Source organism: Ranitomeya variabilis, chromosome 4, assembly GCF_051348905.1.
Source record: "Ranitomeya variabilis isolate aRanVar5 chromosome 4, aRanVar5.hap1, whole genome shotgun sequence".
Taxonomy (NCBI): Eukaryota; Metazoa; Chordata; class Amphibia; order Anura; family Dendrobatidae; genus Ranitomeya; species Ranitomeya variabilis.
Window position 1 is genome coordinate 390,760,965 of NC_135235.1, and position 23,603 is coordinate 390,784,567.

General features: G+C 43.6%; 1 protein-coding gene across 6 annotated transcripts in view; it reads left to right on the forward strand.

Annotated features, from left to right (window-relative positions):
• The window catches only part of LOC143767172 (gastrula zinc finger protein XlCGF66.1-like), an 83,556-nt gene extending 61,013 nt beyond the window's left edge, over positions 1 to 22,543 (forward strand). For 3 of the 6 annotated variants that reach the window (XM_077255258.1, XM_077255257.1, XM_077255261.1), the window contains 5 exons: positions 88 to 211; positions 284 to 372; positions 485 to 593; positions 14,111 to 14,188; positions 19,645 to 21,568. In XM_077255258.1, the coding sequence (XP_077111373.1) occupies positions 88 to 211; positions 284 to 372; positions 485 to 593; positions 14,111 to 14,188; positions 19,645 to 20,399 (1,155 nt within the window). In that variant the 3' untranslated portion in view covers positions 20,400 to 21,568. Of the gene's footprint in view, positions 1 to 87; positions 212 to 283; positions 373 to 484; positions 594 to 14,110; positions 14,189 to 19,644; positions 21,569 to 22,051 lie in introns of those variants that run through there. The other 3 variants (XM_077255260.1, XM_077255259.1, XR_013213677.1) reach the window with 2 other exon arrangements.
• Positions 22,544 to 23,603: the final 1,060 nt, after the last annotated feature.

A 23,603-nucleotide genomic window follows, 5' to 3' on the forward strand; every position in this document is an offset into this window, starting at 1 on the left:
ACAATCTATGAAAAGCTAAAGTGTTCATATCACAAAATTCTAAATATTGGCATGAATGATTTATGGCTGTAATGTTTTCTGTGTCAGGTTCCTATAAGGTGTCAGGATGTCGCAGTCTATTTCTCCATGGAGGAGTGGGACTACATAGAAGGACACAAGGATCTGTACAAAGGAGTCATGATGAATAATCACCAGTCGCTCACATCACCAGGTAAGAGGAGACTTTCATCAATTGCAAAGTGCATATAATCTTATTTAACCACTGATTTGTCTCCTCCATTAGACGAATGCAGTAAGAAAAATCTAACCGCGAAGTGTCGTCATCATCGCAGTTGTCAAGAGGAAAATCATTACGTCAAAATGGATCATCAGGTACACTATGGCTATGTAAATCCTCTATATCATGCAATAAGAGTAAAACTTTCTACCGGACTTCTCCAGCAGCCTTCTCAGTTTTTATTACTTGTTCTGCATGTTGAATCAGAGTGAAGATCTCATTAATTTTAACATTGACGTTATAAATGAAGAGGAAATCTATAAGTGGGGAAATCAACAGTATAAGGAGGAAGAAAAGTATGTAAACTCCAGTCTCGGTAAGTACTGATCACTGCAATATACTTTATGCATTAAGCTCATTAATGTGCCTACTATGGTGCCGCCAACTAGAGAGATCAACTGCTTAAAGGGAATCTGTCAGCATGTTTTTTGCTAGGTTATCTGGCAGCAGTATAATATAGAGACAGAGACCCTGATTCCAGTTATGTATCACTCAGTTTACTGGGTGCAGCAGTTGTCAGAATCAGAGTTTTCTCCTGCAGATCTAGCAGTGCTCAGAATGCTGAGCTGCGTATAACCCCGCACTCACTGTATATTAACACAAAGCTGCTAATCAGTGCTGGGAGCAAGGTTGCGCAAGGAGGCAATAGGCAACTTGTCTTGTAGTGATAACGTCCTATTGATAAGACACTGATTGTATTGAAACAGCGAAACACAGTTCTGTAAGTGACACATCACTAGAATCAGGGTCTCTGCTACTACATCATTTTGCTTTTAGATTACTTGGCAAAAACTGGTGACTGTTTCCCTTCAAATCATATTTACCGAGGGACAAGTAAGTGCATTGTCTACAGAGGTCGAGATGAAATCTGCTTTAGTCCAATTATCCAGTCAAAAACAGTTTTACACTACTTTCCTTTTTTATTTAAATTCCTGTGTTCATAGGCCCCCTACACACATTTGATAATAGTTGTCCAAATCCAGCTCAGTGGGACCTACTAACCATCTGATGTGCTTGGGGGTAATCGCTGCCCTTCTAGGTGATGTCAGGGGAGGCATAGATCAGACCTATTGAATGCAATAGTCTGATCCTTCCGTAGGTAGAGTAGAAGGTGACCGGCGTCATTGGAACAAATTGTCTGGTATCAGCCTTTATCCTCAGGGAAAGCTGCAACCGGCCATATATTTATGAATAAAGAGCAAACAGTATGTCATAGTCAGGATTAAAAGTTTCTATCAAGTTTACATCACTCTGATATTTGACTCTGACAACTGAGTATGTCCTAACGTGGACTGTTGATGTAGTGGGTGCCCCTAGTCTTAGCCCAGTAGAGGAAGAGCACGATACAGAATTTTGTGCTTACATGCGTGACAGTTTTTCATTATTAAGCAAACGGAACCTTCCTTAAATTTGTGTAGGGGACACAACTATGCTGGATTAAAAGAAGTTATAAAACAGCATTCACTCCTCGCCAAGATTCATCTGGGCCGTACTGCAGTGGTAGAAACTCAAAATGCCCTGGTTTTTGGTACACTGGGCATGTGAAGTCAGCATTAGCTCTGCTGTTCAGGGCATCAATCAAGGCAGAATTGGCGTGCTACCCATCAGGTCTTCATGACTTCTTCACCCTTCCACCACCGCACAGATGACCCTTGATGAATGGCGCACACTGTTTCATACGTTTTTTAACAAGCCTAATGAAATTTTAAGCACTCTGAATCTCATTAACATATACAGAATCAACATGATCTGACCTTATAACATGATCTAGACAAATATATCAACAAGGCCATATGTCAAAATACAGGCTCAACTTAGTCACAAAAATGGACCCTCCTAACATGGAATATCCTACAAAGACATGGAGTCCGCCCAATTAAATATTCAAAAGTTTGTTTGGATTTACTAAAAAATGGCATAAAAACAAACATTAAGCGTAAAAAGTCAGCAACGAAGACAGGGCAGTATAGATCCAAATTGCATATAGTTATTTACATGAACTGTAAACACATATCTTACTATATATCATCATACATGTAGATAGCATACAGTAAATGCATATAATCAGAAGGGGCCAGAGCCCTACTTGTAGGCAGGAGGCCCACATGATGGTGATTGGGCCCATAGAGAAAAGTTTGAATTGGGGCTATGGTATTGGATCACTATGGGGAGGGAGAGGACAGTAAAGGGGAGTATAAAAGGAAAAGTGTGGGAAAGGGGGCCATTCTTGGGGAGATCCCAGCAAGAAGAGTCCATCCCCACACCCTCCCTTACCTGCTTACCGGATTGTAATGGTTAACCTGGAGACCCTCCTGGGACAGCTGATGCGAGAGGTGAGGCCTGGCTGGAGGAGCAGTTGTACAGGCTGCTGGGAGGATCAGAGCCACAACCTCTTCCTGAAGGGTCCAGATGGCTGTCTAGAAGGACGAGGCCGCCGGAAAGGTTGAGCCTCGATGTAACCCCTTGCTCCAGTTGTTGGCTCAGGAGCCACTCCAGGCAATGGGAACCTGATCACCACATTCGGATGGCACCCGCTTCCCTTGAGGAATCCTGGTAGCCAGCCCGGGTCTGCGGGATGAAGTAGGCCAAGACGCAAGTAGGCCGCATGGCCTGCTTCTCCTCGAAGTCTGGAAGTGATAATCCTGTTGCAGGGCCTGCTTGTCGATTTATTGGAGCGGCGACAACTTGTAGCAGATATAGATGTTGCAGGTGGAAGGATGGCTGGTGCTGGAACTACACAATAAGAGGAAAAAGGGCAGGAGGCATCCTGGTGCTGGGGTTCCTGGTGCAGGACCTGCTGGTGACATCATGGACTGGGGACAGAAGAGGTGGGGTGCAGGAAAAGAAAAGATGGGCTACAGTGTAAGTAAGTCATCAGCCGGGCAGAAGGTGCGTGAATGGTCAACAATACACTGGCCTGGATAATGAGGAGATGGCAATTGGATTACAAATACCCCAATACCCCCTGCCTCCACAGAGGTACGTGGTGAGGGTTGAGTAGAAGACAAGAATGGGAGAGAAAAATCAAGACCGAGAGCACCTATCGAATAATAGCTGGATTTAGATCTGCGGCTGGTAGGATTACAGCAACTGGTGAGTATGGCTCAACGTTTTGTCCGTTGCAGAATGTTATAGTAGATTCTCACGTTTGGGGATGGGAGGGCAGGTAGAATCCCCCTCAGTGGCCCCAAGCGGTGGGGGCGGTGTAAGGTAGAAATTCGTACGGTTAGGTAGTTATTCGGTAAAGGAGCTTTTGTCATGTTTGGAGCGGGGATATGGGAAAGGGAATATGGTATCCCAACTTCGGCACGGGTAGCAGATCCTGACCGGAATAGTTAGCATTGGCAGTAGCATTTGCCCAGGAAGTGAGTCGGTGCAGGGAGGGGTGTCGGTGTCAGTTCAAACAGAAAATGAAAAAACGGATGCAGTTAAACTGGATGATAAAGCAAAAGGGAAGGTATACGTATGTTTTGAAGGGCCACAGGGGGCTCATTTAAGGAAGGAGGTAAAGGAAAAAATTTGGAAGGATGAATACATGGAGATATTTTCCCTGCTACCATTAGAGAAATTGAATCTTGACAAGGGTAAAAAAAAAGACAATGGCAAAAAAAGAGGAGGAGGAAAAGCTTAGATGGCGTCTGATCCCACAGGCTTTCATAAACTGGTTTTGCGATTTTGGCAAGCGTGGTCGGTGAGAAGGCACCAGAGAACTGTTCTCCGCTTTTTTTCTATATGGATCCTATAGGGGAGGCACATAGGACATATGGGGGGCAAGCTTTGCTTCATTAGGAAGGATCACAAAAATATTGGAATTTGGTTAAAGGTGATGGTGCCATAGAGATATGGACAGTCCTTTCTTGGGGGCACAAGTGGAGTGAACCAATACAGAACTGGGGGAGGCAGTGATCAGGGGTCACAGGGAGAAAAATAAAAAAAAACAGGTGCATGTTGGCAATTTAATGAGGGGTAATGTAAATACGGGTGCAGTTGTAAATTTAGCCGCATTGCAATGGGTCATCACATGGGGCAGCTAGACGTTTCTAAAAAGGAAAGCAAAAAGGTGGTACCAATAATAAAAAGGGGGCTACGCTAGAGAGTCTTCCCCCTTTCTAAATAGATTCCTGGACAGGGTAAGGGAAGATTGTATTTTTCAAGGTTTTAAGGAGGGTTGTAAAATTCCCCAGCCACACCATCAAGTTCCGTTTTTATGAAAAAATATAAGGTCGCCTCTCTTGTACCCACTGGTTGTTTCAGAATAATAGAAAAATAGGGGTACAGTTTTGGCATATGGAGGGTGTGATGAACCTGCACCTCCCCACCCCACCTGATGTCACTATTACATCAGAGGCATCACGGCGTACGGTCTGCTCACTTGCACCAACATGACGTTCTGCACCCCTGGGGACATGTAACGTCAGCTTGGCACAGTTTTACACAGACACCCCCTGTCCACATGGGCCCAGGGAGGCACGGGGAGTGAGAGAAGGTGACCCACGCAGTCGCTGACGTGGCACCACACACTCTCAACCCTGATAGGTTGAGAGGCCCCTTTCACTAACACCAGTGAAACCAGGCCAGAAGGAGTGCCATCAGCTTCTCGTTAGACAGTGATGTATCCAGGGGGGAAAAGCCGGGGCATGTGCCCCGGGCGCAGCCGACGGGGGTGCCAGCGGGCCGCCTGATGATGCGGCGGTCCAAGGAGGGGGTTGGCAGGGCCAGGGAGCAGGGGCTGTCTAATTATACTCACCTACTCCTGGCGCGATCCCTGCAGGTCCCTGGCTGCCTGGCGCCCCGGCTTCTTCCTGTACTGAGCGGTCACATAGTACCGCTCATTACAATAATGAATATACGGCTCCACCTCCCATAGGGGTGGAGCCGCATATTCATTACTGTAATGAGCGGTAACGGTGACCGCTCATTACAGGAAGAAGCAGCAGCGCCGGGGAAGCAAGGACTGCACAGCGCCAGGAGCAGGTGAGTATAACGGGAAGGGGAGCGCTGCGCGATATTCACCTGCTCCTCGTTCCAGCCGCCGCTCCGTCTTCTGCAGTGACGCTGAGGTCAGAGGGCAAGATGACGTAGTTAGTGCGCACCTTCTACCTGAACGTCAGTGCAGAGGAGGCGGAAGATGGAGCGGCACATGGAACGAGGAGCAGGTGCATATTGAAAGTGCCGGGGGCCTTCTTATGTGTGGTAATGGGGTGGGGGGGCAGGATTATGTGTGGTAATGGGGTGGGGGGTGGGATTATGTGTGGTAATGGGGTGGGGGGGCGGGATTATGTGTGGTAATGGGGTGGGGGGGCGGGATTATGTGTGGTAATGGGGTGGGGGGCGGGATTATGTGTGGTAATGTGGGGGCATGGGATTGTGTGTAATGTAAAATAGATCAACTGACCGAACAATATATATATATATATATATATATATATATAATTTGTAGCCAAAAAAAGTCAAATACAAAAATAGATCAATGGCCACATTCGTCTGTGCTAAAAACTAAGGAAATGTGAAATATGTGAAATGTGACTAGCATACTGGCTTATGAACTTTATGAACAAACACATGAGATTTTTAGCACAAGATTTGCAAACGTTGTGAGCCCATTCACCAAAACGTCAAGGTAATCTCAGATCGAATGGGTAACTACACTGACTGCCTGGTGTGAACACTTACCTATGGTCTCTGAGCTGACTGCCTAATGTGAACACTTACCTATGGCTAATAACAGAATAAAGCCTACTTATATAGGAGGCTCAGAACCAACTGTGTTGAGATGTAATTAAAACCTGGAGAAGGGCGGGACGTTCAAGTCAGAAAATAGTATATAGTAAAATAGATCAACTGACCGAACAATATATATATATATATAAATAATTTGTAGCCAAAAAAAGTCAAATACAAAAATAGATCAATGGCCACATTCGTCTGTGCTAAAAACTAAGGAAATGTGAAATATGTGAAATGTGAATAGCACACTGACTGCCTGGTGTGAACACTTACCTATGGTATCTGAGCTGACTGCCTAATGTGAACACTTACCTATGGCTAATAACAGGATAAAGCCTACTTATATAGGAGGCTCAGAACCAACTGTGTTGAGATGTAATTAAAACCTGGAGAAGGGCTCACACCAGGCAGTCAGTGTAGTTACCCATTCGATCTGAGATTACCTTGACGTTTTGGTGAATGGGCTCACAACGTTTGCAAATCTTGTGCTAAAAATCTCATGTGTTTGTTCATAAAGTTCATAAGCCAGTATGCTATTCACATTTCACATATTTCACATTTCCTTAGTTTTTAGCACAGACGAATGTGGCCATTGATCTATTTTTGTATTTGACTTTTTTTGGCTACAAATTATTTATATATATATATATTGTTCGGTCAGTTGATCTATTTTACTATATACTATTTTCTGACTTGAACGTCCCGCCCTTCTCCAGGTTTTAATTACATCTCAACACAGTTGGTTCTGAGCCTCCTATATAAGTAGGCTTTATCCTGTTATTAGCCATAGGTAAGTGTTCACATTAGGCAGTCAGTGTAGTTACCCATTCGATCTGAGATTACCTTGACGTTTTGGTGAATGGGCTCACAACGTTTGCAAATCTTGTGCTAAAAATCTCATGTGTTTGTTCATAAAGTTCATAAGCCAGTATGCTATTCACATTTCACATATTTCACATTTCCTTAGTTTTTAGCACAGACGAATGTGGCCATTGATCTATTATTGTGTGTAATGTGGCGGGGGGCGGGATTATGTGTGGTAATGTGGTGGGGGCGGGATTATGTGTAGTAATGTGGTGGGGGGCGGGATTATGTGTGGTGGGGGGCGTGATTATCTGTAGTAATGTGGGGGCGGGATTATGTGTGGTAATGTGGTGGGGGGGCGGGATTATGTGTGGTAATGTGGGGGGCGGGATTATCTGTGGTAATGTGGGGGTCGATATTATGTGTGGTGATGTGGTGGGAGGGTGGGATTATGTGTAGTGATGTGTTGGGGGTGCAGGATTATATGTAGTGATGTGGTGGGAGGGCGGGATTATGCGTGGTAATGTGGGGGGGGGCGGGATTATCTGTGCTAATGTGGTGGGGTGGCGGGATTATGTGTGGTGATGTGGTAAGGGGGCAGGATTATCTGTAGTAATGTGGTGGGGGTGGGATTATGTGTGTTGATGTGTTGGGGGGCGGGATTATGTGTGGTGATGTGGTGGGGGGCGAGATTATGTGTGGTGGGGGGCTGGATTATGTGTGGTGATGGGGTGTGGGGGCTGGATTATGTGTGGTGATGGGGTGGGGGGGCGGGATTATGTGTGGTGATGGGTGGGGGGCGGGATTATGTGTGGTGATGGGGTGGGGGGCGGGATTATGTGTGGTGATGGGGTGGGGGGCGGGATTATGTGTGGTGATGTGGTGGCGCGGGGTTATGTGTGGTGATGTGGTAGAGGGCGGAGCTACTGTGCAGGGGCGGGATTAGCGAGTAATCACGATGCCTCTTATATATATATATATATATAGATATTCTAGGTTCTTCAAAGTAGCCACCTTTTGCTTTGATGACTGCTTTGCACACTCTTGGCATTCTCTTGATGAGCTTCAAGAGATAGTCATGAAAATACAGAAAAATCTTTAAATGAGAAAGTGTGTCCAAACTTTTGGTCTGTACTGTACAATGGTCAGTTATGCAAATACAGGTGAAGTACAAAAGATATAAGCAGATGAATCATGTCAGCTACCGGTTTGATGTTTGCCCGTGCGTGCTGGGCCACATGGGGGCATGGGCTACCAGCTGGTTCCAGTTCCTTCCAGTATGTTACTCGACATGGCCCCCCCTTTAGAAGTAGAGAATTTGATTATATCACCGTTGGGAATGGTGCCTAAAATAGAGTTGAATACATTTTTGTCTTATTCATCATCCTTCGTACCCGAAAGGATTGTCAGTTAACGATGGAATTGACCCAGAATTGGGTTCAATGGCTTACACATTATTTGATGAGGCTGTTAGATTGGTACGACGTTATGGGCTGGGGACAATAGACATTGAATCAGTGTTTAGACTGTTTCCAGCTGATATGTTTATTGGGTGGGGTGCTTGCTGATGGGACTCTCAATTTTTTTTTTCACTTTTTGAAACGTTTAGTTCCTTTCTGGAATGGGTGGTGAGGGATATTTCTAACATTCAGTCGTTCACTAATTATTTGCATGACTTTTTGTTTATAGGTCCGCCTGGGTCAGTAGTGTGTGAGAATTTTACCGTATTTGGAAACATATTTTGGATTGCAAAGTGTTTTTGAGTGCCTTTAGCTTGGGGAAAAATGGAGGAACTTATCACACAGCTGAGTTTGCTGGGCATTATGATAGATTCAGTGGTTATGGAGTGTCGGTTACCCGAAGACAAGCTGGTGTCATAAAGCAAAGCAGGAAGTGGACAGGGTGTAACCTTTGCATAAGTTGACATTGAGACAGTTGCAGTCATGACAAAGCCTAAGGCAGTGAAATGCGTGTTGAGGCTCCTGTGTGTCTCACTGGCATCCCTGCAGATGGCACTCACAATGTTCCAAGGTAATACTCTACCACACTTCATTTGATTTGTATATCTTCACCTCAGGGGCTTGTTTGTACGCAAAATCTTTTTTTTCTTTCACCTGTGACCATTTAGCAACAGTGATTTACTCTTTGAGCTATACTCACTATATACCCATACTTATCTGACTTTAGCCCTTTTTATACTAGGATAAGCGCTTAGTATATTTTATTGTTAAATGGTTAAATTTAGCGAATCAATACATACTTCTTTTTTCTGTGGCAGATGCGGTCGTGCCATGTGGGACACATGTGTTTTACTGTCCGGTGTATTACCGGTTTTTGTTATAATTTTCATCTAAACACCGGCGTCTTTAGTTGCTATCTCCTCACCTGTATACCCTTGTATTTTTGTCTGCGATTTAATATGTGCAATAAAATGTATACAATTTTTTTTTTATGATTAAAACCCTTAATTCTTTATTTTGATCTTTAATGTACAGTTAGGTCCATATATATTTGGACAGAGACAACATTTTTCTCATTTTGGTTATAGACATTACCACAATTTAATTTTAAACAAAACAATTCAGATGCAGTTGAAGTTCAGACTTTTAGCTTTCATTTGAGGGTATCCATATTAAAATTGGATGAAGAGTTTAGGAGTTTCAGCTCCTTAACCTGTGCCACCCTGTTTTTTAAAGGGACCAAAAGTAATTGGACAATTGACTCCAAGGCTATTTCATGGACAGGTGTGGGCAATCCCTTCATTATGTCATTCTCAACTAAGCAGATAAAAGGCCTGGAGTTGATTTGAGGTGTGGTGCTTGCATTTGGAAGGTTTTCCTATGAAGTAAACATGCGGTCAAAAGTGCTCTCCATGAAGGTGAAACAAGCCATTCTTAAGCTGTGAAAACAGAGAAAAAACCCATCCGAGAAATTGCTACAATATTAGGAGTGGCAAAATGTTCAGTTTGGTACATCCTGAGAAAGAAAGAAAGCACTGGTGAACTCATCAATGCAAAAAGACCTGGGCGCCCACAGAAGACAACAGTGGTGGGTGATCGCAGAATAATCTCCATGGTGAAGAGAAACCCCTTCACAACAGCCAACCAAGTGACCAACACTCTCCCGGAGGTCGGCGTATCAATATCCAAATCTATCATAAAGAGAAGACTGCATGAAAGTAAATACAGAGGGTTCACTGCACGGTGCAGCCACTCATAAGTGTCAAGAATAAAAAGGCTAGACTGGACTTTGCTAAAAAACATCTAAAAAAGCCAGCACAGTTCAGGAAGAACATTCTTTGGACAGATGAAACCAAGATCAACCTCTACCAGAATGATGGAAAGAGAAAAGTATGGCGAAGGCTTGGTACAGCTCATGATCCAAAGCATACCACATCATCTGTAAAACACGGCGGAGGCAGTGTGATGGCTTGGGCATGCATGGCTGCCAGTGGCACTGGGTCACTAGTGTTTATTGATGATGTGACACAGGACAGAAGCAGCCGAATGAATTCTGAGGTATTCAGAGCCATACTGTGTGCTCAGATCCAGCCAAATGCAGCAAAACTGATTGGTCGTCGTTTCATACTACAGATGGACAATGACCCAAAACATGAAGCCAAAGCAACCCAGGAGTCTATTAAAGCAAAGAAGTGGAATATTCTTGAATGGCCAAGTCAGTCACCTGATCTCAACCCAATTGAGCATGCATTTCACTTGTTAAAGACTAAACTTCAGACAGAAAGGCCCACAAACAAACAGCAACTGAAAACCACCGCAGTGAAGGCCTGGCAGAGCATCAAAAAGGAGGAAACACAGCGTCTGGTGATGTCCATGAGTTCAAGACTTCAGGCAGTCATTGCCAACAAAGGGTTTTCAACCAAGTACTAGAAATGAACATTTTATTTAAAATTATTGAATCTGTCCAATTACTTTTGGTCCCTTTAAAAACAGGGTGGCACATGTTAAGGAGCTGAAACTCCTAAACCCTTCATCCAATTTTAATGTGGATACCCTCAAATGAAAGCTGAAAGTCTGAACTTCAACTGCATCTGAATTGTTTTGTTTAAAATTCATTGTGGTAATGTCTATAACCAAAATGAGAAAAATGTTGTCTCTGTCCAAATATATATGGACCTAACTGTATATGTCATCTCATAGCATGATCTGATGATTCTTTTGGGATATTTTTTTTCGGTATTATGTTTTAGGCCCAAGGGGTGAGTCCCGTTCGGCCACGGTGACATTTTTATAGGTTTACAGTTGGAGTCATTGTTGGGAAAATTGAATTTTGCTTGTAAAATTATGCCAGTGGGCACTATTTTCTGTAGGAGTTTAGGAACAGCAGCACAGGTGCGAGCTCCTCACCATTATGTGTGCTTAAAAAAAGCATAGAGATGACTTAGTGGTTTAGGGTATGTTTTTGAGAAATTATAACAGGCGATTCATGATTCAGAACAAGGTTTAGGACAATGTTAATCTTGAGATTAATGCAGACGGTGCATGGTTTGGGGGCCTATTGTAAGGGGCAGTGATGCGCAGGCAAATGGCCCAATGAGTGAAAAGAGCAAGTGTCACGGGTTTACCGCAACAGAGAGGAGAAAGACCTCAGCGTCTGATTAGAAGCACTTCACCTTCATATTAAACTGTGCAAATGTCTTTTAGCAGTACAGGGGTTAATTTGCTCAGTTGAGAGCTCCTGGAGCATTAAGGCTCTCAGCTGTGCACTGTTGCCCACTGCCATGTCCTATATACTGTAATCTGGGTCCTGACCAGCACTCATTGTCAGAGTAAGCTTTTGTTGCATCGCTGGTGGTTGTTGGTGGTTATTCTTGGAGATGGCGTTTGGTTAATTTATCTGTGACTGTTGCTAGGTATTGTGTGTGATAATTCCCTTACTTCTCCAACTTTCATTTAACCCCATCCTCCACTCCCGAATGCATTCTTCTGTTGTATGTGTGAGTATACTGTATTTGTATGTTTGGTATTTTTCGTTAACCCTGGTTGTATTACCTTGTTAATCTGGTTGGTGTATTATGGTAAACTACTACTCCCCTCTTCCCTGGATGCGGGAAGAGTACAGACTGAGGACAGATTGAGGAGCTAAGGCAAGGTACGTGGCCCTCACCATCAGAAGTAATCCAGGGAACAGGGCAAGCTAGGGTGCTCCTACCTTTAGGGACAGGAAAGGAGCCCCTGGTCCCAGGACACCTGACAACAGAGTCGTGACAACAAGGTTTCATGAAGAATTTGGTGTTATTGGAGCTATTTCCAATTGTGCTAACGGTGGCCATTTGGGGAAAAAGAATTTATGAACCACAAGATTAGGTTTCATTCTAATAACATGGGGTGGTAGCTATTATTAATAATCTCACGGCTTCATATTTTATTAGGGGAAGAAGTGCACCTCTAAGGCCAGACGCAGGGAGTGTGCGGTTTGCGGGGTTCCGCTGCCAGACCACCATTTGAAAAAGCTATACGAGCCCTGCATCCAGCAGATGGTGGCGGAGGAGTCTCCTGACTTTTCTACCACGTTGAGGGAGATGGTTAGAGCGGAGGCCAGGGGGTCGGTGAGGTCCCTTTCCTAGGAGATATCCCTTAAAAAGAGAAGACCCAGGTCTCCAGTGTCAAAGTCTGACAGTGATTCGGGAGAGATTGTCTCGGATTCCTCCCCTTCATCCTCCTCATTGTCAGAGACCCGGACAGGCCATTCCTGCCTTCCGCTGGACCAAGTAGACCGACTGGTAAAGGAGGTTAATAACACAATGGGTGTTGTGGAACCCCGTCCAGAAAAAAAACATGCAGGATGTAATGTTCAGGGGTTTGGATTGGAAGATTTGTAGATCCTTCCCCACTTAGGCCTCTTTCACACATCCATTTTTTAGAATCAGTCACAATCCATCGTTTGTAGAAAAAAACGGATCCAGCAAATGTTGCTGCTGGATCCGTTTTATTCCCATAGATTTGTATTAGCAACAAATTGTGATGGATAAGCTTCCGTTTCATCCGTCGTTTGACGGATCCGTCATAAAGTCTTTGTCTGTCGGTCAGAGACAACGGACATAGTAATGTTTTTTGTGTATGTCGAAAAGTCGTACAGGGACGGATTCCGCGCCGTCCGTCGTTGGCTATAATGGAAGCCTATGAGCGCAGGATCCGTCACTGTTCGCCAGAAGACGGAATACAGTGACTGATTCCGTTTTTTGAAACCAAGCATGCCCGGAAGAATTTCTATTTCTTTAATTTAACCCATTTTAAAAAAACGGATCCAGTACATCAGTGTTTTACAATCGGCACAGGATCTGTCTTTTCAACACTTTGACGGATTGTGACTGATTCTAAAAAACGGATGTGTGAAAAAGGCCTAATGATAACATCAGAGCATTAACAGCTCGGGAGTGGAAGGAGCCTGAAAGGAAGGGATCTCTGCCTCCGGCCTTTAAGATGAGATATCTGTTTGAGGAGTCAGCATCGTCCTCGTATGATAAGGCCCCAAAAATCGACTCAGCAATTGCTAAGGCATCTAGGAAAGCCTAGCTGCCCTTTGAGGACATGGGAAGTTTAAAGGACCCGTTGCACAGGAAAGCAGAGATCTTTCTAAAGGGCACCTGGGGAAAATCAGCAAGGTCCCTTAAGCCTGCAGTGGCGGCTACCTATACAGCTAGATCGCTGATGGTCTGGTTAGACCGATTGGAGGAACAGCTTAGGGAAAAAGCTTAAAGAGACAGCATCCTGTCCTCACTCCCCATAATTCAGGGGGCGGCAGCCTTTCTTTTGGACACTTTGACAGACTCAGTAAGGCTGGCAGCAAGAGCTGCGGCCCTTTCTAATGCGGCACGCAGGGCCTTGTGGCTGAAGTGCTGGCCTGAGGATATTCGAGCAAGGTCTAAGTTGTGCACTATCCCTTGTGAAGGAGGACACCTGTTTGGGCCAGTATTAGAGGGGCTCTTGGAAAAGGCAGGGGACAGCAAGAAAAGGTTCCCGAGTTTGGTGGGTCCTTCACATAGCCGTGATTTCCATAGGAGGTGGTCCAGCCTTAGGAGATCATCTAGAGACAAAGCTATATGGGACAGTAAGAGGAAAGGTAGCGGCTACATGCTCAGTTCCTCCCTAGATGCTAAGAAGCCACCCCAATGACTGATGGACCAGGTGGGGTGGAGGCTTTCGGCCTTCTACCTGGCCTGGGAAAATATTTAGGACTGTGCATGGATTCATGGCGTCAACTGTACAGGACTTAAGTTTGAGTTCCTGAAAGTTCCTCAGGAGAGGTTTATGTTGACTCCTATTCTCTCTTCCCCAACAGAACAGCAGGCGCTGGAATCAGAGGTCCAGGAACTACGTCAGAAGGCAGTCCTGACAGACGTTCCTACATCAGAGAGAGGTAAAGGGTTCTATTCCCCCCTCTTCTTGATTAAGAAACCAGATGTTCCTATCGGACCATTATTAACCTGAGAGGTCTGAATAGGTTATTATTGATCCGATTCTTTAAAATGGAGTCAGTAAAGTCAGCAATAAAGCTGCTCTTTAAGGACTGCTTCATGGTTGTATTAGCTCTCAAAGACGCCTACTATCACATCCCGATACATGCAGGGTTCCAGCAGTATCTTAGAGTGGCAGTATCCCTGGGGGGTGTGATACATAATTTCCAGTTTAGAACCCTTCCATTTGGCCTCGCCATTGCTCCTTGGGTTTTTAGTAAAGTGATCGCAGAGGTGATGGCACATCTTCATGAGGGCATCCTGGTAGTCCCCTATCTGGATGACTTTCTGATTGTGGGCCGGTCACTCCAGCACTGCAGTACTCAATTAGAGGCGGTAATATCAGTTTTACGAAATCTAGGGTGGCTTATTAATTTTAAGAAGTCACGGTTGCAGCAACGGAGGGTACAGCAGTTTATTGGTCTCATCCTGGACTCTGACTCTGGTAGTCAGCATTCCTGGATCTCAAAGGTGGTCGGTATTCGGTTTCAGGTGCAAAAATCGGTTAATAACACATCCATGTCGCTTAGGGGGGCAATGTCACTTTTAGGCTCACTCACGTCCTGCATTCCGGCCGTATGTTGGGCCCAATTCCATACTAGAACCCTGCAGTGGGATGTGCTCCACAATGATCATCAGCTGCAATGAGGTCTAGAGAGGAAGTTTTGTTTGTCCCCCACTACTATACAGTCCCTACATTGGTAGTTACACTAGCTAAACCTTTATAAAGGGGTTCCCTGGATAAACTGAATCTCCCGAATTGTTACTACGGATGCTAGCCCCAGGGGTTGGGGGGCGCATATGGGGGAGGAATGGGTCCAGGGTGTGTGGTCAGATCTTGAGCAGGATGTGTCATCTGACCTGAAGGAGCTGTTAGCGGTGGAGCGGGCATTAAAAGAGCTCCTTATATCCCTGCAGGGCCATCATGTCAGAGTGTTTTCCGACAATCAGGTAACTGTGGCCTATATTAACCACCAGGGAGGATTACGATGCAGGTCATTGATGGAGGTGACGGATCGTATTTTTCAGATGGCCGAAACTCATCTGTTGTCATTAACATCTCTTCACATAAAAGGGAAGGAGAACGTCAGAGCTGATTTTTTTTAAGCCACTACAAGCTCAGGCAGGGAGAATGGGTCTTGAATCAGACTATGTTAGACCAGAATGTACAGATCTGTGGGTCCCCAGACATAGACTTGTTCACCAACAGGGGGGAACAGGAAGGTGCGGCGGTTTTGTTCTTTAAATCCCACATGCAGTGGATGCCCTCCTGATCCCATGGGACTTCAGGTTAGCATATGCCTTCCCCCCAATAGCCCTGATCCTGTTGGTCCTAAGGAAGATACGGGAAGACAGGGCATCTGTAATACTGATCCGTTCTGGCCCAAAAGACCATGGTTTCCCTGGCTAAGAAACATGTCTGTATCCAGACCATGGGTTCTCCCGGAGCTCCTAGATCTCCTCTATCAGGGACCGATCTTCCATCCACAAGTGTCCAACCTTTACCTGACGGCGTGGAGTATGAGAGGGCACTGTTGAAGAGAAAGGGTTTTCTGAGGCCTGGTAGAGACGTTGCTAAAAAGTAGGAAAGCTTTTACAACTAGAATTTACGCCAGAAGCTGGAGAAAGTTCCTGGAAGTCTCGGGGGCGGAGATTGGGGGAAAAGTTAAGATAAACCAGGTGTTGGAGTTCCTACAGAGAGGCTTGGAGCTGGGTCTGGTCACAAGCACTCTTAAAGTCCAGGTGTCGGCATTAGCAGCCCTGTATAATTGTGATCTTAGACAGTTACTGGGTTTCCAGGTTTATTAGAGCAGTGGCTAGGTCTAGGCCCATCCTTAATCAGAACTTGGTACCGTGGGACTTGAACCTGATATTAACAGAACCCCTTTTGAGGAAGCCCCGATAAAAATTCTATCACTCAAGACTGCCCTTTTAGATGCGCTGACGTCGGCTTGAAGGGTTGGGGATATGCAGGCCCTATCTAGACAGCCTCCATATACCCAGTTTAGGGATGATAGGGTTGTTTTGAAACCAGATCTCTTGTATCTGCCAAAAGTCGTGTCCAAATTCCACAGACTGCAAGAGATAGTCCTTCCTTCCTTTTGCAATAACCCCACTAATCAAAAGGTAAAGAAACTCCATTCGTTAGATGTTAGAAGGTGTCTTCTTACTTATATTTCATCAACTGACCCGTGGAAGAAGGAAAATTCTTTGTTTGTGGCCTTTCAGAGAGTTAGGAAAGGGCTTAGAGTTTTCAAAAGCACCTTAGCCAGGTGGATTAGGGAGGCAAGTTCTTTGGCATACACGGCGATTGGCACTGCGGTTCCGAAGGGCTTAAAGGCGCACTCCACTCGAGCCATGGTGACATCCTGGGTGGAGAGGTCAGAAGTGTCGATTGAGGACATATGTAAGGCAGCTATGTAGTCTTCTTCATCCACGTTCTTCAGACACTATAGACTGAATTTTGGTGGCTCTTCTGATCTCACATTTGGAAGAAGGGTGCTTGAGGCAGTAGTCCCTCCCTAGTTTCTTTACATCTCTGTAATTCTCTCGTGGTGCTGTCATGGGAGACTGAATAAATGCTTAGCTACTTACCGGTAGCGGTGTTTTTCGGTTACCATGACAGCACCCTTATATTCCCTCCCTTCAGGTCTGGGTAAGCACTTTTAGGGGCTTGAAGTTTCTACATGTGTGAAAGTTGTATTTAGTTTAAAGATGTTGTATATTTTGCTACTAACCTGGGAGGTGCTCTCATGCTCTGTAATCCAACTGATGCAGGAGAGAGGTGCCGCCCTTTTATGTCTGTAGGTTTCCTGTCCCTGAAGGGTGGATCCTCTCTCGTGGTGCTGTCATGGTATCTGAAAAACACCGCTACCGGTAAGTAGCTAAGCATTTTCCGTTAACAGATGACAGACCTGAGTGAGGACTTGCTTTTTTTGGATTGAGTTGAAGCTTTTATTGGGAACATTTTACATAACGTTTGGAATCACATTTATCTGGTGCTCTACGCTGAGCACTTACTTTGGGGTTTCCATCTAAATCTCTGAGTGACGTGTTTCAGATAAAACCCCTGATGGATCCATTCACTAAAATGAGGCAGCAGAGTTACTCAGGACTCTGTCTAGCCTCTGTTCAGCGGTGTCCTTCTTTTCAGAAGTGCCCAAAACTGTGGCTGACAGCACTTTAATGCAATCCTAAAAAGACGCACGCCACTGGATCACAGGTCAGTCGGCGTCCACAGTGCCTCCATGTGTCTCATTATATGGAATCTTCAACTAGAGGTTCCGTCTAAATCACATATTTCAGAGATTTACACGAAAATCCCGTCGTACGGGCTCAACACGGAGCACAGGCTAAATGTGCGCCGAGCCTTATTATGATGTTTGGAAGAAAGAATGAAAAAATGAACAGTAGGTGAAGAATTAGTTTTATTGATTTTTTACGCCGCTCCTTGTGCGGCAAAACTGATTAGACAACTTCATTCTTCGGGTCGGTGTGATTGCAGCGATACCAGATTTATATCGTGTTTTTATGTTTGGCAGCGGTCACACACTAAAAGATTTGTTTTGCACATCACCACATTTTGAGAGCTATAATTTTTCCATATTTCGGTTGACAATTCATGTTATGGTTTGTTTTTTGCAGGACGAGTTGACGTTTTTATTGGTACCATTTTCGGGCACATGACATTTTTTGATCGTTTTCTATTCTGATTTTTGGGAGGCAGAATGAAAAAAAACAGAAATTCAGGAATTTCTGTTTTGGGGGGGTTATGCCATTCTATTTGTGGTAAACTTGATAAGGCAGTTTTATTCTTCAGGTCAGTACGATTATAGCGATACCTCATTTATATCTTTTTTTATGCTTTGGCGCTTTTACACAATAAAGACTATTTTAGAGAAAAAAATAATTATTTTTGCATCCCTTTATTATGAGAGATATAACTTTTATTTTTTCACTGATGGAGCTGTATGGCAGCCTGTTTTTTGGGGGACAAGATGATATTTTCAGCGGTACCATGCTTATTTATATCCGTCTTTTTTTATCACATTTTATTCCACTTTTTGTCCGGCGGTATGATGATAAAGCATTGTTTTTTATTTTTTTTTATGGTGTTCACTAAAGGGGTTAACTAGTGGGACAGTTTTATAGGTAGGGTCGTTGCGGATGCGGCGATACCAAATATGTGTACTTTTATTGTTTATATTTTTCAAATATTTATTTGTAAATACAATATCTTTTATTTTTATATATATTTTTACAATTATTTGAAAAAAAAAGTTTTACTTTTTTTTTACTTTTTTACTTTGTCCCACTATGGGACAATCATTTATTGCCGGCTAATCGCTTCTGCAGCATGGAGGTGCAGCAGCATCCCCATACTGTAGAAACAGTCAGCTCTGCACTGACAGAGAGACTTGCTGATCATGCACTGCGCATGATCAGCATGTTTCCTAGCTCTGGTGACCCGGATGTCGTCATGATGACATCCGGTCACCATGGCAATGATCGGGAAGTCGCAGGGTCTCCGATCCAAAGGCAGAGGGGCTGTGCATTCATGATGTAAACCTAAGTGGACATATAACCTGTGATCACATGTGACTGACTGCTAAAGTTAATCATCCCATCTACTAACACCCACAGATCTTTTTCCATGTCCATTTTCTAACCTGTTCATTAGATATGAGCAGACAGGCAAAATTTAAATTTGCCTTTTCGCATGGTTCTTCCTGGGAGCTCTGATTCGCTGAGATGTTATTCTGTGAAAATTTAATTTCCCTTATTATGCTCTGGTGTCGCTTGAGACCCCATAGTATATTAAACATTCTAACTAAAAAACAAAAAAAAATCTTCTAATTTTACTGTTCCCCTCTCCCACCCTTCCATTTTGCACCGTGAGCCGTCCGGTCCTCGCGGCATCTCCAGTTCGTCACGGCTTGTGCTGAAATTCCTTGGCATCTCACAGTTGGCCAGGACTTCAGGCTATGATGAGGCCCAGGCAGGTTCATTACAAGTGTGTGAAAAGTCACAGTGTAATGACGTCAAGGTATGTACCGTGACCTTGCGCACACATGCGCAGAGCCCTCCCAGCCCTCATCAAAGCCAGAAGTCCATACCCAGCGTGAAAGGCACTGAAGTTTCAATGCTTGTGATGGTGATCAGAACATTCAACTGCCAGTTTGCTGAATCTGCACAAATTAAGAAAATATCTGCATTTTGGTAAATTCAGACATTTATAAAATTCAATTTTTCTCAAGTGTATTTGCTCATGTGTACTATGTATCAATTATTGTATAGTGGTGAAATTTCTTCTCTTAAAATACCATGCATCCTTAAAATCTGATTTTTTTTCCTGCAGATGACTGTGTCAAGCTCTCAGAAGAACATCTCTTATTTCCACACTATATCTCAGAAGAACATCGCTTATTTCCACATTATGAACCAGAACTTAAAGAAATTCCTCACCATATGTATTCTGAAAACTCCATTAACCCAAATACAACCTCAGTTCTTCACAAAATCGATGCATCATCTGATCCAACTAACCACATGGAAACTTCATCTGATCAATCACAAACTAATAAACAACGTGCTGGTTATAGAAGAGATACAATTTTTACTTGTTCTGAATGTGGAAGACATTATAAAACTATCTCTAATCTTTCCATGCATATGAGAATGCACAGAAATGAAAGACCATTTTCTTGTTCGGAATGTGGGAAATGTTTTACCAAGAAATCAATTCTTGTTGATCATCACAAAGTACACACCGGGGAGAAACCGTTTTCATGTACAATATGTGGAAAATGTTTTGCCAAGAAATCAGCTGTTATTGAACACAAGAGAACTCACACAGGAGAGAAGCCTTTTTCATGTTTAGACTGTGGGAAATGTTTCTCTAGGAAATCTATTCTTGTTGAGCATCAGAGAATTCACACAGGGGAGAAGCCATATTCATGTTCAGAATGTAGGAAATGTTTTATGGCCAAACATCATCTTCAAAGACATCAAATAACTCACACAGGGCAACAGCCATTTTCATGTCCAGAATGCGGAAGAGGCTTTTCCAGGAAATGGTTTCTTAAAAGACATTTGACAACTCATGTAGAGTAAATTCAGTTTTCATGATCAAAACAGGGAAACATTTTTATTCTTAAATGGGGTTTTGCTGAACAATAGAGATATCATACAGAGCAGAAATGTTGATGTTCAGACTGTAGGAACTGTTTTATGCAGTAGTTTTTCAGGTATGTCAGTTGGATATTCAAGGCCTATGATTAAACTAATTTGTTGGGGCGTGTTGTGTCATATCTGAAAAGATTAGTGAGTGTTTTTGCCCAAATTAAGTTGCTGGCCATTGTACTGCATAGAGTATTCAATTGATGAAGCTTAACCAGTTCATGTTGTGCTGTATTTGTTCTCCTTCTTGACCAGGCATATTTTCAGATTTTATAGTACATGCACTTTTAACAGCTCTAAAATAAATTCTCATTCAGATATTTGAATAACTTTTTACCTCTTTATTTAATACATTTCTTGCAATGTAATTTTTAAATATTTTTTTCTTCTCTTGGTGACATTTGGGAATTTTCTGTACAAATGCAAAGAATCACTAAAAATATTTTATATTGTGTTCCCCTTTCTGTAGAAATGAATTTTATACTGTATATAGGACTTATTTTGTATGTCAATGAAGGCGGGGCTATAAACAGCGATTCAGAGATAATATCTGTGTTTTTTCATTTTACTTATACTTTTTTTCTATTTTACTTTTACATTTTTTATGTATTTTTTTATTTTCACACAATGTGCCCCACATGAGGTCTTAAAAGACCTTTGGGAGAACATTTTAACATATGGTACTTTTTCTTGCTGGTTTCCCTTGTAACTGCCTGAGGCTGCTTGAAAAGCAGAGCTGAATGGATCTCCTAGGAACCAGCAGCTCCTGTTACCTACATGCACCCAGCAATCACTGGATCAAGAGGAGGAAGCACAGTCAGTGCTTCCATATCTACAGTATCTACACAAATGCTATTTTATGTTTTATCTGGACAGTTAGGGTACTGTCACACGGTGCAATTTTGATCGCTACGACGGTACGATTCGTGACGTTCTAGCGATATCGTTACGATATCGTTGTGTCTGACACGCTACTGCGATCAGACATCACGCTGAGAATCGTACGTCGTAGCAGATCGTTTGGAACTTTCTTTCGTCGCTTGATCACCCGCTGACATCGCTGGATCGTTGTGTGTGACACCGATCCAGCGATGTGTTCGCTTGTAACCAGGGTAAACATCGGGTAACTAAGCGCAGGGCCGCGCTTAGTAACCCGATGTTTACCCTGGTTACCAGCGTAAACGTAAAAAAAACAAACAGTACATACTCACATTCCGGTGTCTGTCCTCCGGCGTCTCAGCTTCTCTGCACTGTGCACGTCACCGCTCTGCTTTCCGGCTATGGTGCTTACACAGTGCAGAGAAGCAGAATGCCGGGGGACAGACACCGGAATGTAAGTATGTACTGTTTGTTTTTTTTACGTTTACGCTGGTAACCAGGGTAAACATCGGGTTACTAAGCGCGGCCCTGCACTTAGTAACCCGATGTTTACCCTGGTTACCCAGGGACTTCGGCATCGCTCCAGCGCCGTGATTGCACCGTGTGACCGCAGTCTACGACGCTGGAGCGATAATCATACGACGCTGCGACGTCACGGATCGTGCCGTCGTAGCGATCAAAATTGCACTGTGTGACAGTACCCTTAGTCTATGGGCAGACCAGAAGTAGTGAAAGTAAGCCTGTCACAAATGGTCAGTTTTTGCTGTAATTTTATTCCTGCTGCTCTGCTGAGAAAACTGTAATGAATTTATGTGCATGTCCCTTGAGCTACACATTCTTTGGGAGACTCATAAGCGATTGATGGGGTCTCAGAATACAAATAAAATGTGTGCAACATATGTAAAAAAAAAAAAAAATAGCCTGTTGAAAGTTTAGTCCTTAACTTTTGACAAATTTAAGAAGGCTATTGTAACTCCTATGTATAATTGTCTATATCTTTCCATGCCCGAATGTGATACTGGGCTATAGAGATAAAATTTTAAATATTATTCAAGGTATACTTAATTTGACACTGATATTGACCAGTGGAAAAGCATGAAAATACTTAAATTTTGCTAATAAGATCGCAATAGAAAAACCTTGAGATGTTTTGATCCAGGAGATATAGAGATGATGAACCTGCAACATTTATGTTTATATATTTGACAAACACAAAGTTGGATTTCTAAAATTGTGAGCATATAGTTGTCCAAACTGTATTACACAAATAAAACAAAAAGTCCTTTAATGATTGTGGTCATTTATTCCTTATGTGGGCGAATCGAGAGCATCTGCATAATTTCGAAAGATAAAACAAACTCCATACGACCAGCTACTTCTACTCAATAGTATTATTGACACTGTTTGTCAATAAGAACAGTCGAGAGATCACGCAGATCCCACCGATGCCACCAATTTGTCAAGGAATCAACAGGGTGAATCACACAGACCTCTAGGCCGGTACCAATACGTCAGAGAACAACACTCTGCTGCCTTCAATCGTCCAAAGAATTATACAATTGACCGACAAGCGATGAACGAGGCTGCAGCTGTTTCCACTACTAGGCCAGTTATTGGGGAACTCACAGTGAGCCTTTGGTTTGTACACATCTGATTCCAACTCCGTGAATATATACCCCAGTACGGTCACTGCCAACTTCCACAGTAGGTTTACCAAGACACAAACAGTAGGGGAATATATAAGTTTCACAAAAACAGTACCCTAAAAAATGAACTCTTTTAAAATAATCGCTAAAGACTAACACTGCACACGTGAAATATCAAAACATAATTAAAAGGATATTACCTATATCTATATAAAGGACACTCTCCCTGTTAAATCAGTATCATTCCTTCCATACCTATCCACGGAGGTTGACACCCTAACTCACTTGTGGACATTGGGCCCTCATACCACCCTCCTCTGTATCCGACAGTTTGAGCAGATACATGGATGTTAGTGGCCTGCTGGAGGTCATGTTGCAGAGCTCTAGCACTCATACTCCTGTTCCTCCTTGCATAAAGGAGGAGGTAGTGGTCCTGCGGCTGGATTGTTTCCCCTCCTATGGCCCCCACCATGTTTCCTGGTGTACTGGCCTGTCTCCTGGTATCTGCTCCATACTCTGGACACTGTGCTGACAGACACAGCTACCCTTCTTGCCACAGCTCGCATTGATGTGCTGTCCTGGATGAGCTGCACTACCTGAGCAACTTCTGTGG